Source organism: Cygnus olor, chromosome 3, assembly GCF_009769625.2.
Source record: "Cygnus olor isolate bCygOlo1 chromosome 3, bCygOlo1.pri.v2, whole genome shotgun sequence".
NCBI lineage: Eukaryota > Metazoa > Chordata > Aves > Anseriformes > Anatidae > Cygnus > Cygnus olor.
The window spans coordinates 45,201,645-45,227,197 of record NC_049171.1 but is presented as its reverse complement, the minus strand read 5'-3'; the positions used below and the strand labels follow the sequence as shown (position 1 = coordinate 45,227,197).

Genomic DNA, 25,553 nt, shown 5'->3' with positions numbered 1-25,553 from the left:
CTATTAAAATGCTGTTCACTGCAATTTTGCTACAGTTAGCAGCTGTCTGCATTACAGTGCAAGAAAATTGCACTCAATTCTCCAAGAAAATTGAGAATGCCACCTGCAGCTTTGGTGGCACATTTTCATTACCCTATGCACGTCTCCTTGGAACAACGGAAGCTTCATAGAAGAAAACAGTGTCTTGTCACAACAAGTGGCATGGACATGATCTCAAACCTTTCATTTTTTAAAAGGAATATGCCAGAAATATTTCAGAGAATTCAAAAAGTCAAGGACAAGTTCAACCATGGGTGTTTTGTGCTTATAAAATGCCAAGAGTATAGTATGTAAATCACTGTTTTTATAACAAAATTCAGATTATGTTGCTAAAGGCTAAAAATGAAAAGAAAAGCAGCTTCCAGCCTTAGTGCTCATCCTTAGGACTGTCTATATCTGAAGTGACAAAAGGTTAAAAATGGGGCTGAGAAATACTCCCCATTTTGTAGAACTGGTAGGAGAAAACCTTCCTGACCTTTGCTATTTGGGGAAAGAGGATGGATTACACATTTTTCAAGTTCCGTTCAAATCATTCATATCAGTCTTTAAATGCTTTCAGCATGTTTTCCTGTGGTAAATTAAAAAAAAAATAATAATAAAATAAAATAAAATAAAATAAAATAAAATAAAAGCTTCCCATGTATTAGCTTTCCAGTATTAACTTTCTCTGCTGTCTGAGATCACATCTTCCGTTCACATTTTAAAAGTTACTCAGGACCATTGATTAGGAAGCAACTTTATTCAACAGCAGAATTTCTTATAAGAAAGTGGATACATAATAACTGCTCCTGACTTGCTGAACAGAATGAACAGAATGAAAAAATATGGGTACATATTTTAACATTTAGGCATGAGTCAGTCTCCTCTAAAAATATCAGCTTCAGATCAGTGGCTTGATTGCTCTTCCACTAAAATGGACAGAGTTTTAGACAGTAAGTGTGAAAATAGCACCAAACCAGATCTGATCACTCATGGGCCCTTGACCATATAATACCCGTTTCCACAGGAAATCCCTTGATGGCATGTTTTCTCACTTATTACCTTCCCTAGCCTATAATTATGCAAAACTGAGTTAGCAAAATGAAGACAAAGACAAATTATTAGACGCTTTCTTCTTTTTACTCTCATTTTCTAGCTCCCTCCCTGTACAGCAGCTAAGCAAATCTCTCTTCACAGTACCAAATAAATGTTCCATGAACATAATGTTCTTCACAGTAATGCAAGCACAAGCTGCCCAAGGTAAAGAGGAAAAGCTACAAATGACACAATGCATCCTGCAAGCAGAAATTAAGAAAGACAGAACAAAACATTGTAAAAATTATATCAGGATCACTAATTCTCCTGAAGAAAAAAAGAAGGAGAAGAAGGGGAAGGGGAAGGGGAAGGGGAAGGGGAAGGGGAAGGGGAAGGGGAAAGGGAAGGGGAGAAGGGGAAGGGGGAAAGGGGAAGGGAAAAGGGGAAGGGAAGGGGAGGGGGAAAGGGGAAGGGAAAAGGGGAGGGGGAAGGGGAGGGGAGGGGAGGGGAGGGAAGGGAAGGGAAGGGAAGGGAAAGGGAAAGGGAAGGGGAAGGGAAGGGAAGGGAAGGGAAAGGGAGGGAAGGGAAGGGAAGGGAAAGGGAAGGGAAGGGAAGGGAAGGGAAGGGAAGGGGAAGGAAGGGAAGGGAAGGGAAGGGAAGGGAAGGGAAAGGGAAGGGAAGGGAAGGGAAGGGAAGGGAAGGGAAGGGAAGGGAAGGAAAGGGAAAGGGAAAGGGAAAGGGAAGGGAAGAAGGAAGGGAAGGAAAGGGAAAGGGAAGGGAAGGGGAAGGGAAAAGGGAAGGGAAGGGAAGGAGAAGGGAAGGGAAGGGAAGGGGAAGGGAAGGGAAGGGAAGGGAAGGGAAGGGAAGGAAGGGAAGGGAAGGGAAGGGAAGGGAAGGGAAGGGAAGGGAAGGAAAAGGAGAAAAGAAGAGAAAAGAAGAGAAAAGAAGAGAAAAGAAGAGAAAGAAAAGAAAGAAAAAAGAAAAGAAAAAAGAAAAGAAAAAAAGAAAAGAAAAGAAAAAAGAAAAGAAAATAAAAGAAAAGAAAAGAAAAGAAAATAAAAGAAAAGAAAAGAAAAGAAAAGAAAAGAAAAGAAAAGAAAAGAGAAAAGAAGAGAAAAAAAGAAAGAAGAAAAGAGAAAAGAAGAAGAAGAGAAGAGAAGAGAAGAGAAGAGAAGAGAAGAGAAGAGAAGATAAGAGAAAAAGAAAAGAAAAGAAAATAAAAGAAAAGAAAAGAAAAGAAAAGAAAAGAAAAGAAAAGAAAAGAAAAGAAAAAAGAAAAGAAAAGAAAAGAAAAAAGAAAAGAAAAGAAAAGAGAAAAGAAAAGAAAAGAAAAGAAAGAGGTGGGGACTGACTCATTAGTCTTCTCTGCATATTATTTCTGTAGCTTGTGTACAGACTCATGAACCTCTCTCTTCCCCTTATTACTGGGAAAGCAGCTTTGCTTCCACTCTAAGATCAAGTTCATGATGAATTTTTCAGATGAAGCTAAGATGAAGTAATAAGAAATGTTGTGACAAGGCAAATGCACTTTCAGGTCCTTCCCCATAAGCTCAGAAGTGGGAAGAGGCTCTGGATGCTTCTGTAGAGATCTCCCATGTCCTGGCAGCCACAAAAGACATCTTTGGCTCATTTCCCAAATGCAGAACTTTTGCAGAAGTCTATCTGCAGACTTCCTCTAGCCCATGCTCTGTGAAAAAATTGCAGTAGGGCTCTTTTGTCCACTCCAGAATAACTAGAGCAGGATTTGCAAAGGGCTAATATTCTTTCTGGACATGGGGATGTTCAGCAACTGTTGGAATACAAGGGGATGATGTTCCCGAATCTTGATTACAGATAAACTGTGTTCAGAACAAAGCTTGGTTTATAAAACAAGAGCATTGGGACCATAAGGGATTAAATCAGGCTTTGGTGTGAGCTGAATCATCATTATTTCTGTAATAGAAAGCTATGTGATTGATTTGGGTGGAGTGAACAAAAATTTTGTTGGGATCTAACGCATATTTGTTTGGGGTCTACAATTCAAGTAGAATTGGTTTCGCTGATTATGTGTTTCCTGGAGATTTCTCCACTGAACAGAGCCATGTCTTATCAGAGTTGCAGTCTGGTTCTAACACTCTTCATTTTTTCTGTGTACACAAACAAACCACGGAGTAAGTCCCACCTTGTCATAAGGACAACTGCAAAATATTTTTTAATTTTATGTTTCTGTTCAACTGCAGAAGGTGACACGACATTGTCTTTTTTTTTTTTTTCTTGGTTGCTTGGTTGGTTGTTTTTTGTTCTGTTTTGTTTGCTTGTTTGTTTTTTTCAAAACTGACACTTTTTTCTATCTAGAAAAAATAAATGTAATGTTGTTATGTTTTAACTGAGATATGTCTTCTAAAAGCTAAATCTTCTATGTTAATGTACAGAAGTGTTATTCTAGCCAGGAGAATAATTGTAGGCAAAACAATATAAACTTGAAAAGGGCACCAGGTTTGTTCTGAAGAAAAATATATATTGCTACTTTTCTGTCCCAAAGAGTCTGGACAGAAGAATCTGAAGAGCACAAGGAAAGATGGTTATGAAATAAAAAAGAGATTTCCACAGTTCTCTTATCTCTTACAACAACAAAGTAAGGATGAAGAATAAATATCAGAGAAAAAGAGAGTTGAAATGACAACATTATAAAAAGATAAAACATTATCTGAAAAACAGCTATATCAAGCAATTTAACAACTCACTTCTTTTGGCCACTGTATAGACTTTCTTTTTTCTTTTTCACTGGAATGTTCATTATTTGTACATGTGGATATCCATTTTCCACTACACAAAATAGGAATTAAATTAAGAAGAGCTGATGATTATTTTGGAAAATATCATTATATGTAAAACAGCACAGAGAAAGATAATCCTGTCTTGAACCGTTACAAAGCATTGATGTTTTTAGCTTCCTTTTTTTGTCCCCAGACTGAGCATATGTGATGGGATGCCCTATGCTGCGCTGCAGTCTCCTTGCTTTATTTGCAGCCTCCATCTGCAAACAAGTCAGAGTCAGAATTGTGTTCTTCTGCTGAGTCGAGCAAAAACCTAGGGCTTGGCTACCTGGAGCACCTGACACCTTTGCTGGCAGGGGAAGCATACTAAGCAGCTCTGGGTCCTCAGCAGCAGAAGTGCTGGGAGTTCACCCTGTGCAGAAGCCCCCTGCCCAGAGCAGCTGCCTGTAAGTGGGCTTGTCAGCAGCCAAATGTGAACCCCAGCCAGCCACGCAGGGGCTGGTTCAGATGTGATGACTCAAAGGAAGGAAAGTGCTTAGTAGACTAGAAAATGGTGACAGAAGAGAATGTCTCCTTTTGGAAGCAACCTGGATTTATGCTGGATTCAAATGGTCATGCAGCCACAACCTACCCTCATTAATTAAGGAGTTAGGACTCCGCAGACACGGGATTTCTATCTAACTTAAGCAACTCACTTTTCATTGTGCTGCTTATTCCATTCTGTAAATGGGAAAGCAATACTCTTTGAGGTGATTATGGGCATGTAAATATCAATGCTTTTTAGAAAATCAAATACTGTAATAAAGATCTCCACTGGAAATATATACTAAGTAAAACTATTAAAAGGAAAGTTAAATGAAGAATTTTGTTTACAATTGTTTGGTAAAACATTGGTTATATCTTTGAAAATATTAACAAATATAGCTATAATTTCAGAAATATTTCCATTATATCAGATGAAATAATATCCATTATTTCAAAATTACAGCAAAAATTATCTATGACTTAGTTGCCTGAGAGAAAGTCTTTAAAGAACCTGAACTACTGCAAGGATTTGTAATTAATGTGGCAGACAAAAGTGGGTAAATTGTAATTATGAATCATCTAGATTATTGAAAAGAAAATTTAAGAACATTAAAGGATGAAATCTCTTATCAACAATTCACTGGTTATCTGACAGATTTAAAGAGATTGGTACAAGTTTACGAGTAGGATTAAAGAATGCTAATGAAACACTAGAACATGTTTCAGTCAGGAATAGGTAATTTTATTTGCCTTTTTTTACAGAGAATTTTAATGAATGCCTTAACAATGTCTCTTCAATGGATTAATCAATAATTACATTTTCATGCCATATTTTTAATTTTAGATCCATCACCTGACATATTTTTAAATAAATAATTTAAGCTACGTTTGCTTATATGGCCAGTAATGCTTATCTTTACAAAGTTATTTGTCACTTTAAAAAGAGACAGCAAAATTGTAAAATTGATCTGCCTAGGAGACCAAGAAAGAAGGCTTCATGTAACAATCAGTACCTCACTGTATTTAGTTCATTAAAAAAAAGAAAACATATGATGTATAAGTGAGCCTTGAGGAATGCAGACAAGTGTGGAACAACAATTCCTGCAATTTACAAGTGCAAACATTATATAAAAATTCCTATTAATTTCATTTATGTTGGGCAAGGTGCTGTATAGATTTTTAACACACTCACCTTCATAATGATTTGTAATGAAAAGTGTCTAACCAGGAACAACATTCTGAGAGTTTTTAAAAATTAATTTGTGCCACCAATGGGGTGCTGAGCTCACTGGGCTCAGGATCAATTATCTAACTCTCATAACCTTTTCCCAACAAATGAGAAGAATAAACCTGGTTAAAATCTGTACAATTTAGGACACTCGAGCAATGATCACACTTCAATTCTTAGTGTCAAAGATGTCAATATTAATTATAATGCATTAAGATCCCAACGTCCAAATAAACAGATGGAAAATTGGTCATTCGATTATACCCTAGAACCAGAATTGCTGGTCCGTGTTGAATCTGTTCATCCATGGATAATCTGTAATAAAGACCATACTTAGTTGTACCTCCCATTCAAAATGTAACAGTAACTTCAGGAGGTTGTTTTTTAGAGTAGGAGTGGAAGAACAGGTAATTGATTTATGATATTGCTAGCATTTTTCACCAGCTTCCACAGAAACCCTGGAAGTCCTGTAGGCTAGGTGTGTAGGCATACCAAAATCCCAGCGTCTCTGTATTTATTAAGTTTGTCGTGTAAATAACAAAAGACATAAAAGACATCCTGCTGATATATAACATAACCAAATTTGGTCTTGTGAAAATCATGCTGATAGTGCAGATTTTTAGTATGATGGATAGTCCAAACATATTAATGAGAGCTGAACAGCTGGTGTCCTGGAAACAGGTTCTTAAGTCAAGTTGTCACATTTTACAGGAAAAAGCAGATGTCATCATATAACCTTCTTGAACCAGAATATCTTGTAGACAGGATTAATAACATTCCAAGAAGCCACTTACCTTTTGTTATTCATGCTGCATAGTGTTTGCATTTTGCTAACAATCCATATTCATGAGCGCTCTACATGCACAGAGCAGTTAAAAACAAAACCAAAAAGAGAAACTCAGTGACCTGGAGAAAAGACAAAACAAGTAGAGAACAAGTAACAAAATGACAAAAAACAAACAAACAAACAAACAAAAGGTTCCTGTGCTTCACAGGTGTTTTCTAGAATGTGATTGATAGACCAGGGATTCCTATAACAATAACCTATGTACAGAAGGAAGAAAGAAGACAAAATAAGTAAATAAATAAATAAAAATGGCAGGTAACAACAGATGAGCGGAAGACAGAGATACTTAACTTCTTTGCCTCGGTCTTCACTGGTAGTCAGGCTTACCACATGTCTCAAGTCTCTGAACCTCTAGGAGGAGACTGAGGGAGCAGAGTCCCTCCCACTGTAACTGAAGAGCAAGTTTGGGACCTCCTGATGCAACTTAACAACTACAAGTCTGTGGCGCCTGATGACATGCATCCCAGGGTCCTGAAGGACCTGGCTGATGTAGTTGCCAAGCCTCTCTCCATCATATTTGAAAAGTCTTGGTAGTCAGGTGAAGTCCCTGGTGACTAGGAAAAGGGAAACATCACTCCTATTTTTAAAAAGGGTAGAAAGGAAGACCTCAGGAACTACAGACCAGTGAGCCTCACCTCTGTTCCTGGAAAGATCATGGAACAGATGCTCCTGGAAGCAAGGTTGAGGCACATGCAAGAGAAGGAGGCGATCACAAAGGAGCTTCACAAAGGGCAAGTTATTCCTGACTGACATCTGGTGGCCTTCTGTGATGGAGTGATTGCATCAATCAACGAGTGAAGACCTTCCAATGTTATCTACTTAGACTTCTGTAAGGCTTTTTACACAGTCCTGCACTACAACCTGATCTCTAAATTGGAGAGAGATGGATTTGGAGGATGGCCCATTCAGTGGATAATGAATGGGCTCAATGGCTACACCCAGAAAATTGTGATCAATGGCTCTATGTCCAGGTGAAGGCCAGTGATGAGTGGTGTCCCTCAGGGGTCTGTCTTGGGACAGGTACTGTTTAATATCATTATCAATGAAATAGACAGTGGGATTGAATGCAACCTCTGCAAGTTTGTAGATGACACCAAGCTGAGTGGTTCAGTCAAGGGATTCCATTCCAAGGGACCTGGACAAACTTAAGAAGTGGGACCATGTGAACCTAATGAGGTTCTAAGTGCAAGGCGCTGCACCTGGTTTGAGGTAATCCTAGACATGAGTACAGACTGGGAGAAGAACTCATTGAGAACAGCCCAGCAGTGAATGACTTGTGTGTTCTGGTGGAAAAAAAAGCTTGGCTTGATCCATCAGCGCATGCTTGAAGCCCAGAAGGCCAACTGCATCCTGGGCTGCATCAAAAGAGGAATGGCCAACGGGTTAAGGGAGGTGATTGTCCCCCTCTACTCTGCCCTCATGAGGCCCCACTTGGAGTACTGCATCTGGGTCTGGGGGCCCCAGCACAAAAGAGATGTGGATCTGTTAGAGTGGGTCCAGAGGAGGTCCACAAGGATTAGCAGAAGGCTAGAACACCTCTCCTATGAAGAAGGGCTGAGAGAGCTGGAGATGTGTGTCAGGCCCTATATAGGCAGATAGAAGCAGCCTCATGTTCACAAGCCCCAGTCCTCATGGAGGGCTTCCACCACCCCGCTCTCTGTTGGAGTTACAACACAGTAAGGCATAGGCAATCCAGAAAGTTCCTGAAATGCATTAATGATAACTTCCTTCTGCAAGTGATAGAGAAGCCAATGAGAAGAGGTGCCATGTTGGACCTCATTCACACCAACAAGGAGGAGCTTGCAGGGAATGTGAAACTCAAGGACAGCCTTGGTTGCAGTGACAACTGAACCCAGAGGGCAGTGAGGAGGGAGCACAGCAAGGTTTCTGCCCTGGACTTCGAGAGCAAACTTTGGCCTCTTCAGGGATCTGCTTGGTAGAGAACCATAGGAGAAAGCCCTGGAGGGAAGAGGAGTCCAAGAAAGCTGGTTAACATTCAAGGATCACATGGAGCAAGAATATTGAGAAGGTGGAGGTACTCAATGACTTTTTTCATAGAATCATAGAATCATTAAGGTTGAAAAAGACTTTCAAGACCATCTGGTCCAACATATCCGTACTTTTTTGCCTTCAGTCTTCACTGGCAGGTGTTCTAGCCACAAAGCCCAAGCCACAGAAGACAATGGCAGAGACTGGGAGAATGATGAACTGCCCACTGTAGGAGAAGATCAGGTTCAAGACAAGCTTAGGAACCTAAAGATGCACACATCCATAGGACTTGAAGAGATACATCCATGGGTGCTGAGGAAAATGACAGATGTAGTTGTTAAGCTACTATCCATCATATTTGAGAAGTCATGGCAGTCTGGTGATGTTCCCCCTGACTAGAAGGGGCTAAACATAACCCCCATTATTAAAAAGGGGGAAAATGAAGACTCAGGGAACTCCAGGCCAGTCACTCTCACCTTTGTGTCCGGCAAGATCATGGAGCAGATGTACCTGGAAACTATGTTAAGCTACATGGAAAAAAAGAGGTGACTGGTGATAGCCAACATGACTGTACTAAGGGCAGATTGCGCCTGACAAATTTGGTGGCCTTCTGCAATAGGGTTACAGCATTGGTGGATAGGGGAAGAGCAATTGACATCACCTACCTGGACTTGTGCAAAGCATTTAACAGTGTCCTAAAAGACATCCTTGTCTCTAAATTGGAGCGAGAAAATAATTTGATGGATGGACCACTTGGTGGGTAAGGAATTGGCTGGATGGTCATATTCAAAAAGTTGCAGTCAGTGGCTCAGTGTCCAAGTGGAGATCAGTAAAGAGTGGTGTTCCTCAGGGGCCAGTATTGGGACCAGCACTGTTAAAGGTCTTTGTTGGTAACATGTACAGTGAGACTATGTACAACTTCAACAAGTTTGCCAATGACACCAAGCTATGTGGCATAGTCGACATGCTGGAGGGAAGAGATGCCATCCAGAGAGAAGACCTTGACAGGCTTGAGAGGTGGGCCTGTGTGAACCTCATGAAGGTCAGCAAGGCCAAGTGCAAGGTGCTGCATCTGGATTGGGGCAATCCCAAGCACAAATACAGCCTGGGCAGAGAATTCATTGTGAGCAACCCTGAGGAGGTATTGGGGGTATAGCCTGAGGGTATTGGTTGATGAGAAGCTTCACATGAGCCAGCAATGTGCACTTGCAGTCCAGAAAGCCAACCATATCAAAAGAATGCATCAAAAGATAACCATATTAAAAGCAACCATATCAAAAGAATGTATATCAAAAGGCTGCATCAAAAGTGTGGTCAGCAGGTCAAGGGAGGTGATTGTCCCCCTCTGCTCTGCTCTTGTGAGACCCCACCTGGAGTACTGCATTCATCTCTGGGACCCCCAGCACAAGAAGGACATGGACCTATTAGAACAAGTCTAGAGGAGGGCCACGAGGATGATCAAAGGGCTGGAGCACCTCTCCTATGAAGACAGGCTGAGGGAGTTGGGGTTGTTCAGCCTGAAGAAGAGAAGGCTCTGAGGAAACCATACTGCAATCTTCCTAGTACCTAAAGGGGACTACAGGGAAGCTGAGGAGGGACCCTTTGTCAGGGAGCATAGTGATAAGAGAAGGAGTAATGGTTTTAAGCCAAAAAAAAAAAAAATGTTAAATTTAGGTTACATATTAGGAAGAAATTCTTCGCTCAGAGAGTGGTGAGGCACAGGAACAGGTTACCCTGAAAAGCTGTGGATTCCCTATCCCTAGAAGTGTTTAAGGCCAGGTTGGATGGGACTTTGAGCAATCTGATCTAGTGGACGGTGTCGCTGACCATGGCAGGGAGGTTGGAATTAGATGATCTTTAAGGTCTCTTCCAACCTAAACCGTTCTCTGATTCTATGAGTCTTTCTCAGACTGAAGAAGAGAAGCTTCAGGGAGAACTCCCTGCAGCTTTTCAGTACTTAAAGGGAGTTTATAAAAAATATGGAGAGTGACTTTTTACTTGGGCAGATAGTGATAGGACAAAGGATAATGCTTTTAAACTAAAAGAGGGGAGATTTAGGTTCGATGTTAGGAGGAAATTCTTCACTCAGTGAGTGGTGAGGCATTGGAACAGGTTGCCTAAAGAAATTTTGGATGTCCCATCCTTCAGGGTGTTTAAGATCAGGTTGGATTGGCCCTGGGCAACCTGGTCTAGTGGGTGGCATCCCTGCCCATGACAGAGGCATTGGAACTAGATGATTTTTAAGGTTCCTTCTAACCCAAGCCATTCTATGATTCCATAATTCTCAATAATTCTGTGATTTGTGAGCTATGATTATAGGAGAGATGCCTTTATGATAAGCCCACAACTAATTTTTACATAACAAAAATGAGTATTTTTATTACAGACATTAATACACAAAATGGCTTTGCAGATGTACGTATTAGACATTTTGTTGTTTCTTGATCTACCTGTCTAAATGACACAGACAGCATGGATAAAGTTTAGCAGTTAGCAAAACCAGAAGGATATGGATGCCATCAATACATTAGGTTGCTTTCCACTCCCTGGACTGAACAGCCAGCAGGCTAGCTGTGGGAGACGGGCAAAGAACTTTTGGCATTAATCCATTTAAAGGTTCGGATTTGCACCTTCAAAACAAAATCAAATTAACAATTGATATGAATTTGTTCTCTGATAGGTGATATAACCCAAAGGAACATTGTGAACAGCTCAAACCTTTATCCATCTTTAGTGTTTTTACAGAAACTTTCAGGTAAGCTTAATGTAGGACTAAGTCTCTTACTTCTTCCAAGCAATTTCCCATGAACCTCATTCTCATAAAACTGCTGTGGTCATGGCAAAGAAGGAGCTGTAAGATTTTTCCATTAGTCATATCTCATGCTAGAGATCCTAAGTAGCTGGAAAAATAGTTATGAATATGACGTATGAAAAGGAAAGAAAGGCATTCCCTTGGCCCTCAAAATTCCTGAAAGAGCTATCCATATAAAATTCCCATTGTACACTTAAGGAATTAAAAAAAAAAAAAAAAAAAAAAAAAAAAAAAAAGTTCATCATTAGAGCAGTATTCCTTGAAGAAGAAAAAGGTAAAAGATAAAGCTGCTATGTTTTGCTTTAAGATCAGATGCATCATTTCCTTTCATTTATCTACACTGAGCATTTTTCTCAAATTCCCATTATATAGTCATTCCATCAGTCATAGAAAGCCAGTGATGTTAGCTAGAAACAGAAGTATTCCCTTAGTTTTAATTGGAATTATCTTTCATAGAAATTTTCTAATTATGTCTATAAGGTAATTAATAAAGTAGGATTAACATAGTTTGACAACAACAGTCTTGTTGAACTAAGTGGGCAGCTATGATGAAGGAAGACAAGGTATTTACTGTTCAGCTTAACAAATTACTTAATCATAATTTTTCAAACTTAATCATAAGTTGAACAATTTAAAGTTCTCTTTAGCAAAGCTCATACTGTGTACAGCCCTTCTTTTTATGCCTTAACACACGTCTCATTTTTAATGTAAATGATTTCATATAAAAGCATTTTCAGAAGGTGTGTGAATATGATATTCTATATTCCTATACCCTGACCATGTAGGGAAATTTCCAGTGAGATGGGTTCATGTGATAGCTCCTCTGTGACAGTGTAATTATTTTTTTTTGTTTGTTTATGCTGTAGTGATTAGGATTTCAGGTAATGAGATAAAACAATATAATACTAGACTGGCAGTCAATCATATCACTATCACTTGAAATACCATTTAAGAAGATCTACTTTTTTATTATTTATATAGCTCCATAGTTCATGGTGCTACATAGACCAAGTCAAAGACAGATTCCCTGCCCCCTAAGAGCTTACAGTCTAGGCAAGCAGAACAACAGGAGAAGATAACAGGCAGAGGACAGAGGGAGAGGGGTAGTAAATGAAGAGACGGACAGTAGATTACAGTCACATGAAAAGCTAGTGTGTTTGTCTTGGTGGAAGTAAACTGGGGAGATGAGGTGCTTGAGTAACATTATTTTTAATTAGGACTATATATTATAGGGAATACATAAGAAAAAGGTTTTGAAAATAAGTTTGAAAGGAAAAGGACACCAACATGCCTGAGGTTGGAAAGCAATGATCTTGGATGTCAAACAAGTCAACCTTAGCCACTTTTCCTTTTCCTTTACACCCTTGAAAATATGACAAAAAGTACAAATGCTCCTGCACACCTAAACACAGGTTGGTATCTTATTTTAGTTTTAATATTTTATCAGTACACAATTGTCTGAATACAGCCTTTGCTGATGTATTGGACGAAATCTTGACTCCTCTGAAATAGGAGTTTTGTTACTGCTTTCAAAGGGGCCAACATTTCAATCATTATGTTTTGTGACTCTTGATGTATTTGAAGACTTCAGTGTATTTGGAGACTAAGTTAAGTTGTGTCTAAAGTAGTTGAAATATTTTTCTAATATCCTTACCATAATAATAATACAAAAATTATTTTATAGCATTATCTTTTACTTCTTTTGTGTGCCATTTTCTCTGCTCATGACACCTTTCCACTGAAAACATTGTCATTTTGTAATATAACATGACATTTCTTTTTCACTTTGAGGGTTTAAGTTTTGGTGGTGGTTGTTTTTTTGTTTTGTTTTGTTTTGTTTTTCCCTTTGTAAATTATGTTATTTCCACTCTGAAATGTTAACTAAATAGTGTAATAGAAGAATGCTATTTCATGTGGGTTTTTTTTGAGGGGTTAGAGTATGGATGAAGGCAGGAAGGACTAATGCACAGAGTCTCAATTAATATAAACATTAAAAAAAAAAAAAGTTCTTTCAAACCTATACTGAATTCTTCAGCTTAAAATTAAGATAGAAACTTCAAAAAGTAATATCTCACACAAAAAACTGCCAGATATTCCCTGGATATGCTCATATTTGTGTTTAGGTAATAGAAGAATACTGTGAAAATAGCCTGCTGATGTCTATAATAGGCCAAATCCCCATCTACTATAAAGCACCACATTTCTGTTGAAGGCATCCAAGTGTTTGGCCCGGAATTTTCTCTACTAGTCTTCCTTCACAAATGGCATTAATCAAAAAGATAGTGTTTTTTTTTTGTGTGTGTGTGTGTGTGTGTGTGTGAGTGTGTGTGTATGGGTGATTTCTTCTATAATATCCATATAGCTATCTATTTCTATATAACCATGCTGAGGCAACCTGAAATCTAAATTGCGTGTCTAGAGAATCTTTAAATTTTTTTTGTGTGTGTTTTTTTGTTTGTTTGTTTGTTTGTTTGTTTAAATAAAGCTCTCCTTTCAGTGTTTTTACCTCCAATCGTCATCTACCAGGTACCACCATAAAATTGAGATATAGCTGCTTTAAAAATCTTCTTTAGAGTGACATTCAAGGTCAGTCAGAGAAGCACCGATCATCCTGTCCTTAGAAATCAACAGACTAATTGATCTAGTATGTGAAACCATGTAAAACAGTTATGTACAGATAGATTCTGAATCTTCAGGGGTGGCAGATACTTACTTGATTTAAGTTGGTGTAGTTCCATTGACTTTAATGTCACTGTAGAAATTTGTACTATATGAGCATTCAGAAGTCTTCCAAAATGAGGAAGTTTTCTTCAGAACAGATGATTTCCATCAAAACAGTGAAGGAAAAATGAACCATTGAACCTTTTGGAGTAAAAAAGTACTAGAAGTGTTTTCTATTACTTTGGGGTTCAAATGTTTGTTATTTTTTTTCTCTTTAAGTATCTTATATCTATGTGAAAAATGCATAAATAATTATTAATGTACCAAAAAAAAGTAACAGTTTGAATTAGCATATATTTTTAAGAAATGCTATTATCCTACTATGAATCTTTGGAGCCATGCATTTCTAGTCTGGATTTTAAATACAAATTTGTAGTTACTTTGTATGTTTGCTTTAATAATGGAAGGCTGAAATTCTCACTGAAATCCTAATTAAACCACACTACTTCCGTGTTAGGACTCATGTTCTTTTAAGGATTCTTACCCATTGAAATATTTGGGACATACTCTACATCCATATTTACTTTGTCTCACATAAAGGTTAATGAGAATTAGCCATGTACATCAAGTGGAGAATAGAAATCCTGCTTATTTCAACACTTTTAATGGAGGGAAAAAAAAAAAAGTTTGAATATAATACAGCATTTTATTTCATGATTTTACAAATTTTATTGTAAATCATCAAACAAACTCAATAGCCTTTTTTTTTTTCCATTCCAAACCATCATAATTAGGAGTTTTCATTACGTTGTATGACAATTACTTTTTTCCCCCTTTGTATTCTAAAGAATTAACTTAAACTTAAATATGCATTACGTAAGCATACTAATTTTCAGAATCTTTGCTGAAGGTATTTTTATCTTGTTTTTACTTCAGACAAAGATAACTTGTTCTTTGTTATCACATAAATGGGGATGAAACTCTCACAAACATCAGAGATTTTGCTTTCTCAGTCCCTGTTCACAATGGAAATGGCCAGCTCAGTCTCTATGAAGATTTATGAGAACTGGGTAGTAGACACAAACCTCCCTCCTTCCCCCCAAATTTCATTATATAGTTTCTAAAATTTGGGTTATATATCTTATACTCCTGTCCTAGAAAGATGATGAGAAGATTAAATTAAGCCCCAGCAAACAAATGACCTCATTACTCACCAATGACAGATTATTTATAATTGTAAGTTGTTTTGTTTTGTTTTTTTTTTTTTTTAAATAGCCAAATTATTTATTTCCGTATAAAGACCATCTTGATAATCTTTTTTGTTTGACATAACATACCTACATAGCCATCATATACACTTTTTTTGTTGAGATACAAATAAATTTACAGTAGATGGAGGTACAAGATTCAGTATCTGTAGGGCAGGATGCTGAATCAAACTGTTTCAAACTGTTATGTCCAGGAACTCACCACAAGCAGGACATAAAAATTAACTTTGTAGCAACTAAGAGCCAGATCCTGCAAAAACTTGTCATAATGTATGGGTTTCCCTCAGAAAACCCAGCAAACTTTATGGCCACATGTTTAGTGGCAAGAATCAGAAGGACAGGACATTAAGCTGAGGCTGTTATAAGTACCAGTACTGACAGAAAGTACTGTACATATGTTGCTCAAATCACACAGCAAAACCAAAACAACCAAAACTGACATAATTTTAATGCTTTTCCTTTTTTTTTTTTTTTTTTTTTTAATTTTGTGCATTGGATTCAAACAACAAACTCAGTGCACTTTAACTGTTATCACAATGTGGTCAAGAGGTCTGTGTCTTTTACCGTTTACACACAATCGTTCATGACAGCATGTTATCAGCCTAGTGGAAACCAGGGGTGTAGCATGGTAAGCAGTGGTGGTAGTGCACCTAGTTTTTATATTATCTAACTTGAAAATATGACTCTTCTAAGTTTCCTTTTTCTTGATAAAAATAGTTTTCACCAAACGTTGGTGGTGCACACGCACTACCATTCATGCTTGGCATCACACCCCTGACAGAAACACATGTCCTTATTTCGTTGATAAAAAGTATTACAAAAATTTCCATACAAAAACTATTTTCATAGAAATCTTGCATTTCCACAAATAAACCTGAACATTTTTTTTTTTGAAAAAAAAAAAAACTGCTCAAGAATTTTGTTCATTTAGTACTGTGACTGTATTGAAAAATGCAGTCCTCCTTAAAGTTCTCCACATTCACTTCTCTTAGGTGACCCATCCTACTTCCAACATTAGCGAGAATTGCACAGGCTCCATTGAGTTCAATTAGTAGCAGGAACAAGGGCTTCAAAACCCATTCAGACTAAAATGTGAGCCCTGTATGCGTGAAATACACTCCTCCTCACCCTCCCGCCCCCCCTTCATAGTTAAAGAAAAAAAAGTAATTGCTTTTATCTAAAGATTGTAAGATACATTCCTTTGTACTCAGAAAACTTTTATTCATCTAAAAACTGGGTCAAAATTATGGATTATTTTTGTTGGTGTTTTTTTGTTTGTTTGTTTTTTTTAGATCACAGTTCCAGCCCAGGTGAATCAGAGTTGTTGGCTTTTTTGTTTGTTTGTTTTTTGTTTTTGTTTTTTAATTATTATTTATTTACTTAGTTCAGTGACACAGTCCAGAAAGCAGGTGAGCATTCCCATATTTATCCTTCTGTTCATGGGATTCATGTTTCTTTGCTTTAACGTTTCTCCCATCCAGTAGGCTCATATCGCCCGTCCAGATGGCAGTTACAGTTACCTACTCTTCTATGCTTGGAAGTTCAGAAGAAAGTATAGTTTCTTGTTCCACTACAGTTCTGAGATATTACTTTTACTAGACCTCTTCTGCAGTTAGTAGCATTTCAGATATTTATTCTCCATTACCTGGCAACCGTTGAACTTTAAAAGGAACCTGTAATTTCTCACTGAGACTGCATTTGAAACCAGCCACAAAACTCACATGGAACATTCATTCATTCAGAATGGTGGAAACCCATGACGAACAGTGTAACCCCGCATAACTTGGTTGATCCATGATGCTTGTGATTCGAGTCTGGCCATTGCAACTGCTGAGATCACAGAGTCTCTAGTTCATAGACACAGCGGTATGAGGTAACTCATTTTATTTTGCACAGGTTGCATATTTCCACAGGAAACATTCTCGCAAGGTTGTTTGGAAAAAAGACATCAGTTTGTGCTCGGGGTATTTGGCTTCCCAGCTCTATGCCATGGTTTCTTTACCTGGCAACCTTCTGTCATTAAATGTGTGCATGTTGATAACCTCTTCTGTTTTCACAATAACGGGGGCCTGTGGCTTGTGTTTTAATCGACGCTGACACTTCAGAGACATCCTTAGCTCCTCTACCATGGCACTACAGAAGGACCTCTAGAGAGGAAAATAGAGGAAAAGGAAAAAAAGAAAGAAAGGAAGGAAGGAAGGAAGGAAGGAAGGAAGGAATCAAAAAAAAAAAAAAAGAAAAAGAAAAAGAAAAAGAAAAAGAAAAAAAGAACCACATCTGTAAGAAATGTCTAGTTGCAATGCCTAGAAGCAGATTCATTCCTTTGGCACAGCCATGTCAGTCCTGTAAGTTTGCTTTGTCTCAGCCTGGAGCTCATAATAAATTACTGTCTTTTAAATATGGATTGCATAATAATTAAAATGACTTATCAAGCTGCAATGACTCACTGAAAAATTCACCTTGTCTCTACAATTATTTATCTGCCAGCTACTGAGTATGCATGCACAAGATACATAAAAATATTTCAAACAGATGTTCTGTTAACACAGTTTTGCCTTATAGGACAGTGTCTGAATGTAACATGTATATTAGGTATTCAGTAAAATTTCCTTTTCCATATTTCAACTTAATACATTTCATTTCCATATAGTTTAAATAGCTGTTCCTTAACAAAACAATAAGCCTCAGAGTAGGAAATTTACCTCTTTAACTACTGTTAAAATGCAGACCCTTTAATGAAATAAATAAATAAATCTACTTCCTTATTTCCAATATCTTCTTTAGCTAAACACTTATTCCACTCCTGAATATCATTTGTGAAGACTATATCTGCAAAAAATATTTTGTTTCATTCCATCTTTACAAAGAGCATAGTATGAGAAAAACAGGTTATAAACATTTTCATCACCTCAAAGCTCTTTTTTTTTTTTTTTTCCAGTGCAAGAAATTTGAAAAGTAAAATAAAATCTCCCTTATTCCCCTCATCTTACTGAATTCTCAACTGCTGAATGGGTGTTGAGCTATTAGCCCTTCCTCAGTCTGAGAATTGAAGTATGGGATAAATATGGAGGAAGAGAAATCTCCGTTCTGGGGGCCTGTTTCACTTTTAACACATGCTTTAACTTAAATGTTTTCCAACTAGTGGAGGAACGTATTAATCAAATAATTAATTCCAGAGCCCAAGATATTATGACAAGCCTCTGACAAATCATTTTACCCAAAGCAAATATGAAGTATAATCTAATCCTTTGAATTTTGCTTTCTTAATAACTAGTCTACAGTCCATGAAATTATTTAAAAAAATTAAAGAAGGAAGACAGAGCACATGGAATTATTCTAAGTACATGTTGATCATTGACTTTTTGTGATTAGTGATAGATCAGCAATCAATATATAAACATTTAATTTCTCTCCTGAGTCAAGAACTGTCAAAACTTAAATCTCCACTGCTCATTCAAACCTAGAGTTTGGAGATTAGGTCCAGAAAGCGTTTAAGCACCTTACCCTACCTAATTCTTTGGAGGACTCAGGGGCTGAAGGCATTCTGAGCAGTAAGGTACTCTGTTGTCCACATTAAACATTACAGGTTTGTCATTTGACCATCATCATGAGAACTTCTGCTAACACATGGTTTAGTTCTAGAATCCATCAGATCATCAAGTGCTCCATGCCTAAAATCCATGATTCAGTTGATGTGCTCTGAAGTGACCTAACAAATAAAATTTCTCAAAAAATATAGCAACTGCCAAAGAAGGACATGTGGCAGACATTGCAACCTTTTTCCATGCAGTCGTTCATCAGCTGGAGAGTGTGAGCTGAACTTGAGACACATTTGAGAGTGTCAATTCAATAGCGTCTTCTGCCAGAGGAAGATCTAAACTCTAGTGTGTGTCAGCAGAGCACGGTCTAAGGCATTAGACCATGTCAGGGTAAAAACACTTGCAGTTTCCTCCTACTGATCCTGTTCCACTTCACATGGAAGCAGTGAACAGAGGCAAAGAGGGAGAAAGGGAGGGAAGGAGAGTGCAGGCAGTTCTGGAGATCAGGCACTGGGGCACTCAGTGGCAGAAGAAAGCCTTCAGAGCTAGTTCCTGTTTCAGTGATGTTTAATATTTTTATGGAAAATTCTATTTAAAGTAGAAAAAATAAAATGCAAGAGGTAGCTGTCTCAGACATGGGATAGAACTGAACTTGAATGCCCCAAATCCTGAACAAATGCCCTTTTCTCTAACCTTTTGCATGAGCAGGGTAATAGGCAAGAGAGAAGGAAATGGTAATCTTCTTCTGGCTGTGGTACTCTTCCTTTCAAACACTTTTTTCTTCTGCAGTTTGAAGTTTGATACTTAGTCAGCTTGTGATTGAAAGGGTTTAGCCACCTACAACTAAGAAAAGTTTGAAGTTGTAAAGCCAAAGGAGAGGAAGGTCTTTCTCTTTGGTGTACAGTTAGGCATAACTCCTTCAGAGGCTAAAGTTCAAGACAAAATTAATCATTTCCCTCTGGCTACATGAAGCAAGTTCTGCAATGGACACTCATTAGCAATCCCTCTTCAAATTTTTCCTGTGCACTAGGTTGAGATAAAAGACGAAACTTATGGCTTTCACTGTGGGAACATGTTGGCTAAAATTTCTAAATGAATACTCTGAGCCATAATGCATCCAATCTTCATGCATAAGGTATTGTTGATTAGCACTGTGTGAAAGCAGGAAACTGTATCTCCTTTTCATCCAGCTGTATTTTGAATGTAAACATTCAATCCTTGTAAATTTCTTCATTTTTAAGAGTGCTGTTGCTTAACATGAAAACTGCAGTTATGATTACGGAACTGAGATTAATCCTGAAATCATCAGAAATTGCAAGATTTAATTTGGTATTCCCTAATATCTCACAGGCGAAATTGCTAAGGCTTGTAGATCTTGGCATTTTCACTGTGTGTAGAACATAGCACATAACTTCCGAATTTCACAAAGAATCCATTAAAAAACAAGTGCCACAACACTCAGTGTTTCACCACCAGCAGCCATTATATGGCTCTCACCTCTGGAATTAAAGACCTAACTGAAACATTCTTAGGCACTTAAATACGAAACTTAAAAATGGTTCATTAGCATTTAACACTTTCAAGATTTTATCCCTTGCCTTCTCTGCCAAGACATCAAACAGAAGTGGTAAAACAGAGTGAATCCTTTTCAAGATGCATCAATTCACCAAAATCTTTTGCACAGAAATGAACACACTTATCAAAGGGTATCAACTTTTAGACCCTATCAGTATGAACTGGATTACAGTCAATGGCCAAGAAGTAAGAAGACGCATGCACTTGATGTCAAGGTTCTGAAATATCCTGAAAACAAGATCTCAAGAAAATTACCAAAATACTTTATCTGAAAATTTTACCTGGATTTGTAAACTCATTAAAATGAACTCCCTAAAATTAGAAATGTTGGCAAAACTGACAGTCTTAAAAAGGCAGTTAACACAATTTTGTGATAATTATTTTATCTAGAAAATTATTTCATTCTGTGTTTTCAAATTATGTTGTATAAGTTAAGTTCATGCAAACTTATCTGCGTACACTGTTTGAAATATATGATTTAATTACTTCATTTAGTATGTTTTTTTAGGTATGCTATATATTTTAAAACTTCAATTGTCTGGAAACAGTAAACATTATTATCTCCCAAACAGTACCATCTTTTTGGTAACTGACCACTGAATAAAAGGAATAACACATTTAAAAAAAACATAAATGCATATTTTTCCTTCAAATTTCAGTTGCTGAAATAGCCATCTATTTAAAAAAAAAAAAAAAAAAAAAAAAAAGTGTTCAAGGTTACATAAAACTTCGTGATCTGGATCCTTATTTTTCTTTGGGTTCTATCTAAGAAATATGACACATGGAAGAGTTTTCCGCACATATTGCAAAATCATGTTCAAAAAGGTTTACAAACATTACTTTATGTTGAACTTTTTTTTTTTTTTAATATAAATTCTTTTCCTGTCTCTTTTTGATTCCAATCTGAGTACATTCAGTATTTTCTATACAGCTAAACTTTGTGTTCTCACACTGTGAGAATATACCTTTTGGAATAACAAGATGTGAAATACAGAAGCATCTCTATAATACTTTTTTTTTTTTTTTTTTTTTTTTTTTGTGGTAGATAAATTCAGGCATGATTTTAGAAAATATGATCCAATATCTCAATACTGATATCATCTGAACATTTTTAGGGAAAAACAATAAAATTTATAGAATTTATGGACTGTATTTCAGAAATTACTGTATACCATGAAAATGAGCTCTTTTAATGGATATTACAAGATCCTTCTCTTAATTCAAAACAAATAACCTTTTGCCCCAAGTTACCCTCCACACTGCAAGCACATTACAAGAACATCAATTATTATTGATTTTTCACCAACCCTTACGAAATATCATTGTCTTCCTAAATGCTACCAGAAAGTCATGTTGCCTCTGAGTCACCTTAGACACAGTCAAATAGTAGAAGAATTGAAGGAAAGCATACAGATCTCTGAACACAAGCACAGTTAAGTGCAACTATTTTGTGGCACCAATCACTATAAAACATTAGAAAATAGGCCTGCAATTCTAAGCAGAGAGTTCACAGAAAAAAAAAAAAAAAATAAAAATAATCAGCACCATAGTTCTTAGCCTTTTAATACAAAGCAATTCTGAAAAAAACTCATCTCCTTAAGTGTGAATAAGTAACCGATACGTCTTTCATTCTTTGTCACAATTGACAACTCACAAATCACATAGAATCAAGATAACTGTTTTAGAGAATGTAATCATTGTTTACAATCTATTTACTAGCAAGCTTGTGCATGACTACAGCCTAAAAAAAAAAAAAAAAAAAAAAAAAAAGTATCTTTGCATGTAGGTATTAATAAGAAAGCTAAACAATATTTAACTGTTTTCATTACACAACTAGAATTTAGAAAGGTAATTAGAAATCATATTAGCATGTTAGACACACAGTTATGAAACTACCACCATAAATTTTACTTTTAATGTCCTACAAAGAGAAACAAGAAGATAGGAATGGCAAGCCTGCATCATTCTTACCATTCTGAGTTAAGTGAATAATATTCTGTTTGTTTTAAATATAAAAGTCTCCAAACATTTGTTCTTTTATAGATTTTTTTTCCCTCTTTAATGGATTTAATATAAAGTTGGATGTCAACATTCAGTACAAAACTAGAAGATTTACTCAGAAGTTCATTACTTCCAGTCTTGCATGCCACATATTATTTGAAGCCTTGTTAAGTTTTCTTAAAGCAGTAGCAGCCCTAATCCTGCATATTCTTGTTATGTTATGGGTCAGTGTTCTAGCACTTAGTAGGACATATTAATCAAAACATTTTTCATCTTCCTTAAGTTAACTGAGTGCACAGCTCTGCCCTGACCCTCCCTTCTAATCTGTTTCTCCTTCCATATGCCAGGGATTCTGAATGTGTATATGAAAAAATTGTCAATCTTAAAGCCCTAGACAGAACAACAACTGTTAAGAATTTTTACATAGGATCACAAAGAGATGAGCAACTAATGGAATTAAAATAAACTTAGAGAAAGATAGACTGTATTTCAACTGTAGTTGAACCATTACTTTTTAAAAATAAAGCATACTTGTAAAGATTAGATTTCTAGTTTGCTTAGTTATATACCTAGTTTTATACTGAAAATCATATGCACATACACACACATATATGTATAATATCTACATATACATAATATGGTTATATTAAAAATATTTTTCCACACATTTCTGATGTAGTATATTTTCAAATCATAGCAAGTGTAATATACAGGTACATTGAAAACTAATTTCACATCAATTAGCTGAAAATATCACCAATATATTGTCAATTTCAGTTTTAGCAATTGGTGCTTTTTTGGTAGGAGGAGAACTGGGAGCCATTTTAAGAAGTTAGTTTCAGGCCAAAATATATGGAAGATTTCATCACCTATTCAAGCACAGACATCAAAATCTAGCAAAAGGAAAAATATAATTAAAAATATAATTCCATAAAGTAAGTTAACCATAATTTCTAAGATGTCAAGAACATTAGAATTGTTCCAGGCAGCTTGGTGAAGCATGATGTGTTTCATACTGGAACTGACTTGAACACTGATTGTTTCAAGGACTTTTCTAGCTATCTTATGGAGAGAATCAACAAGACTGATGGTACCGGCCCTTTCTGCAACAAAATATCAGTTCTACAACCTGAAATAATCTTCAGAGTTTTAGAGTTGTGAGATGAACTTAAGTGATATACGTTATACGTGATATATGATAAGTGATATATGATATGTTATACGTGATATACGTTATACGATATGTTATACGTGACATACATTATAAATGATATACTATATAAGTTTGGACCAGCTCACTGCTGGTCCAAACCAACCAACCAACCAACAAACACCAATCCACACCACCACTCCAAAAACAAACAAACAAACAACAAAAAAAAAAAACACCATGTCTCTTCCAGCACAGATTGTTAATATCTCTGGGACAAAAAATTCCAGATTGCCTTAAATTACCTAATTACCTGCTTAATAAATTATCAATTCATGTCCAAAAACCAAATTCAGCAACTCTACAATTCTAAAATTTATTCCCTGACAAAATAACATGTACTCTGGTGAATTAGATAGACTTCTTGTAAAGAAACTCTGACTCCATTTAAAGTCTTCTGAAACCATTCAATTTCGTTTCCAGCCTAAGTGCAGCCTAGCAGCTACACTAGCTCCTGAGGCTGATGGGGAACTCATATCAGTGCAGAAAGCTTTTTCAAAGGTGGCTTCATTTAGCTTCTGCCAGCAGCCTTTCTGACCATTGCGCTGATCATGATGCTTTTCTGACTCACCTGTGGACCTAGGCTGGGGCAGATGGGATTGCACTTGTGTGGTTCCACTCTTTCCTCTCAGAGAAATCCCAGAGGATGGCATAGGGTAATTGCTCATCAGCCCCGAGGGCTCTCTCTCATGCAGGATTCCACAAGGTTTCATCCTGTCATCTCTCCTTTTAACATGTATATGAGGCCACTGGGGAGATAATGAAATAATTTGGGCTGTGGTGTCATCAGCATTCAGATGATTCACAGTCCTATTCTCTTGTCAGACCAGGATGGTGCAGTCATTTTGTGCCTCCAGTACCTGGCTGAAATAAGGGCATGATGCAAGTTTAATCCCATGGAGATAGGTGCTATGTTGTGCAAGTAAAGGGAAGCATTCAGAAGTTATCATCTACCCTTATTACCCAGTTCCACCTCTTGTGAGAGAGGCTTATAAGCCTCAGATTCCTCCAGGTCCGTAAGTTTGGGTCTGGGTTTCCAAATTGGATCAGTGGCAAGTACGGTTTGACATCTGGGTTTAGGTCAGTGGCAGTAATTTCTACAGGTGTAAAGCTTTCCACATCAGTCCAGGTCCTCTTCCAGAATGGATTGCTGCAGTCCCTGGAACTTCCCTGGAATTTCCCTGGAACAATGGCTACAAATGACTGCCAGATGTTCAATAAGTGCTGATACCAATTCATAACACTTCAGACATATAAATGGCACTGAGAAAATAGCATATACAGTAGTGCCTATCTGATTTAGAATGATATCCAATGCAACATCTTAAAAGATCTGTATCTTGTGATCGCAGCTGTGTAGGATATTTCTCTGACTTTCAGCAGAGATGATCCTGATTACACTGAAATCAGCCGCATGAGATCACCCACTGGCTGTGAAAGTTCATTCACCTATTAAATCATTTTTGATCCTCAGTGTAAACTCATTTCCTGTTTGTCTAAGGAGGGTCAGGTTTGTTGATCTTCAGGCACGGTGAAAGGAAGTGATGCTGATATGTGATCAGTCTTTTGGAGTATAAATCTATCTGGATTAAAATGTTTTATGTATCACCATATAGTTTAATTTGAAAATAAGCAGCCCATCTCACAGAGCCACTTTAGAAAATCCATACAACTTGGCTAAGTATATCTGTATCTAAACACCTTTTTTAATGTTGCCTGAATTTAAATCCCCTGTACATTATTCACTGTAAAAATATATTCTATTTTTATAGTTCAGTGTGATAGTATAAACTTAATACAAAATCTGGCATGGCCTCAAATCATGTTGAACAGAGAGAGACTATTAGTATTAATTTAATGCCAATGGTTTCTACTGTTTTGGAAACACAATTATCATCACGTTGCACTACATATCATCAAAATGGTTAGCATCAGTTTCTTTATAATTACATGGTTTCATCTGGCAGTCTAGAATAAATGGAAGTGCTTGTTGTTGCTTTGCTGGCTTATGCTGAAGTGAAAGTAACCTAATTCCGATGAACTAAACTTTCATTTAGCTCTAAGCTTGCTGATTCAAATGTAGGTGTGA

At 37.0% G+C, this 25,553-nt stretch overlaps 1 protein-coding gene across 5 annotated transcripts in view; it reads right to left on the bottom strand.

Annotated features, from left to right (window-relative positions):
- Positions 1 to 15,837: 15,837 nt before the first annotated feature.
- GRIK2 (glutamate ionotropic receptor kainate type subunit 2) overlaps positions 15,838 to 25,553 on the bottom strand; it is a 411,568-nt gene continuing 401,852 nt past the window's right edge. For 4 of the 5 annotated variants that reach the window (XM_040551172.1, XM_040551178.1, XM_040551176.1 and 1 more), the window contains 2 exons: positions 24,036 to 24,213; positions 15,838 to 17,286 (listed from right to left, as the gene is read on the bottom strand). In XM_040551172.1, the coding sequence (XP_040407106.1) occupies positions 17,273 to 17,286; positions 24,036 to 24,213 (192 nt within the window). In that variant the 3' untranslated portion in view covers positions 15,838 to 17,272. The remainder of the gene's footprint in view (positions 17,287 to 24,035; positions 24,214 to 25,553) is intronic. The other variant, XM_040551173.1, reaches the window with a different exon arrangement.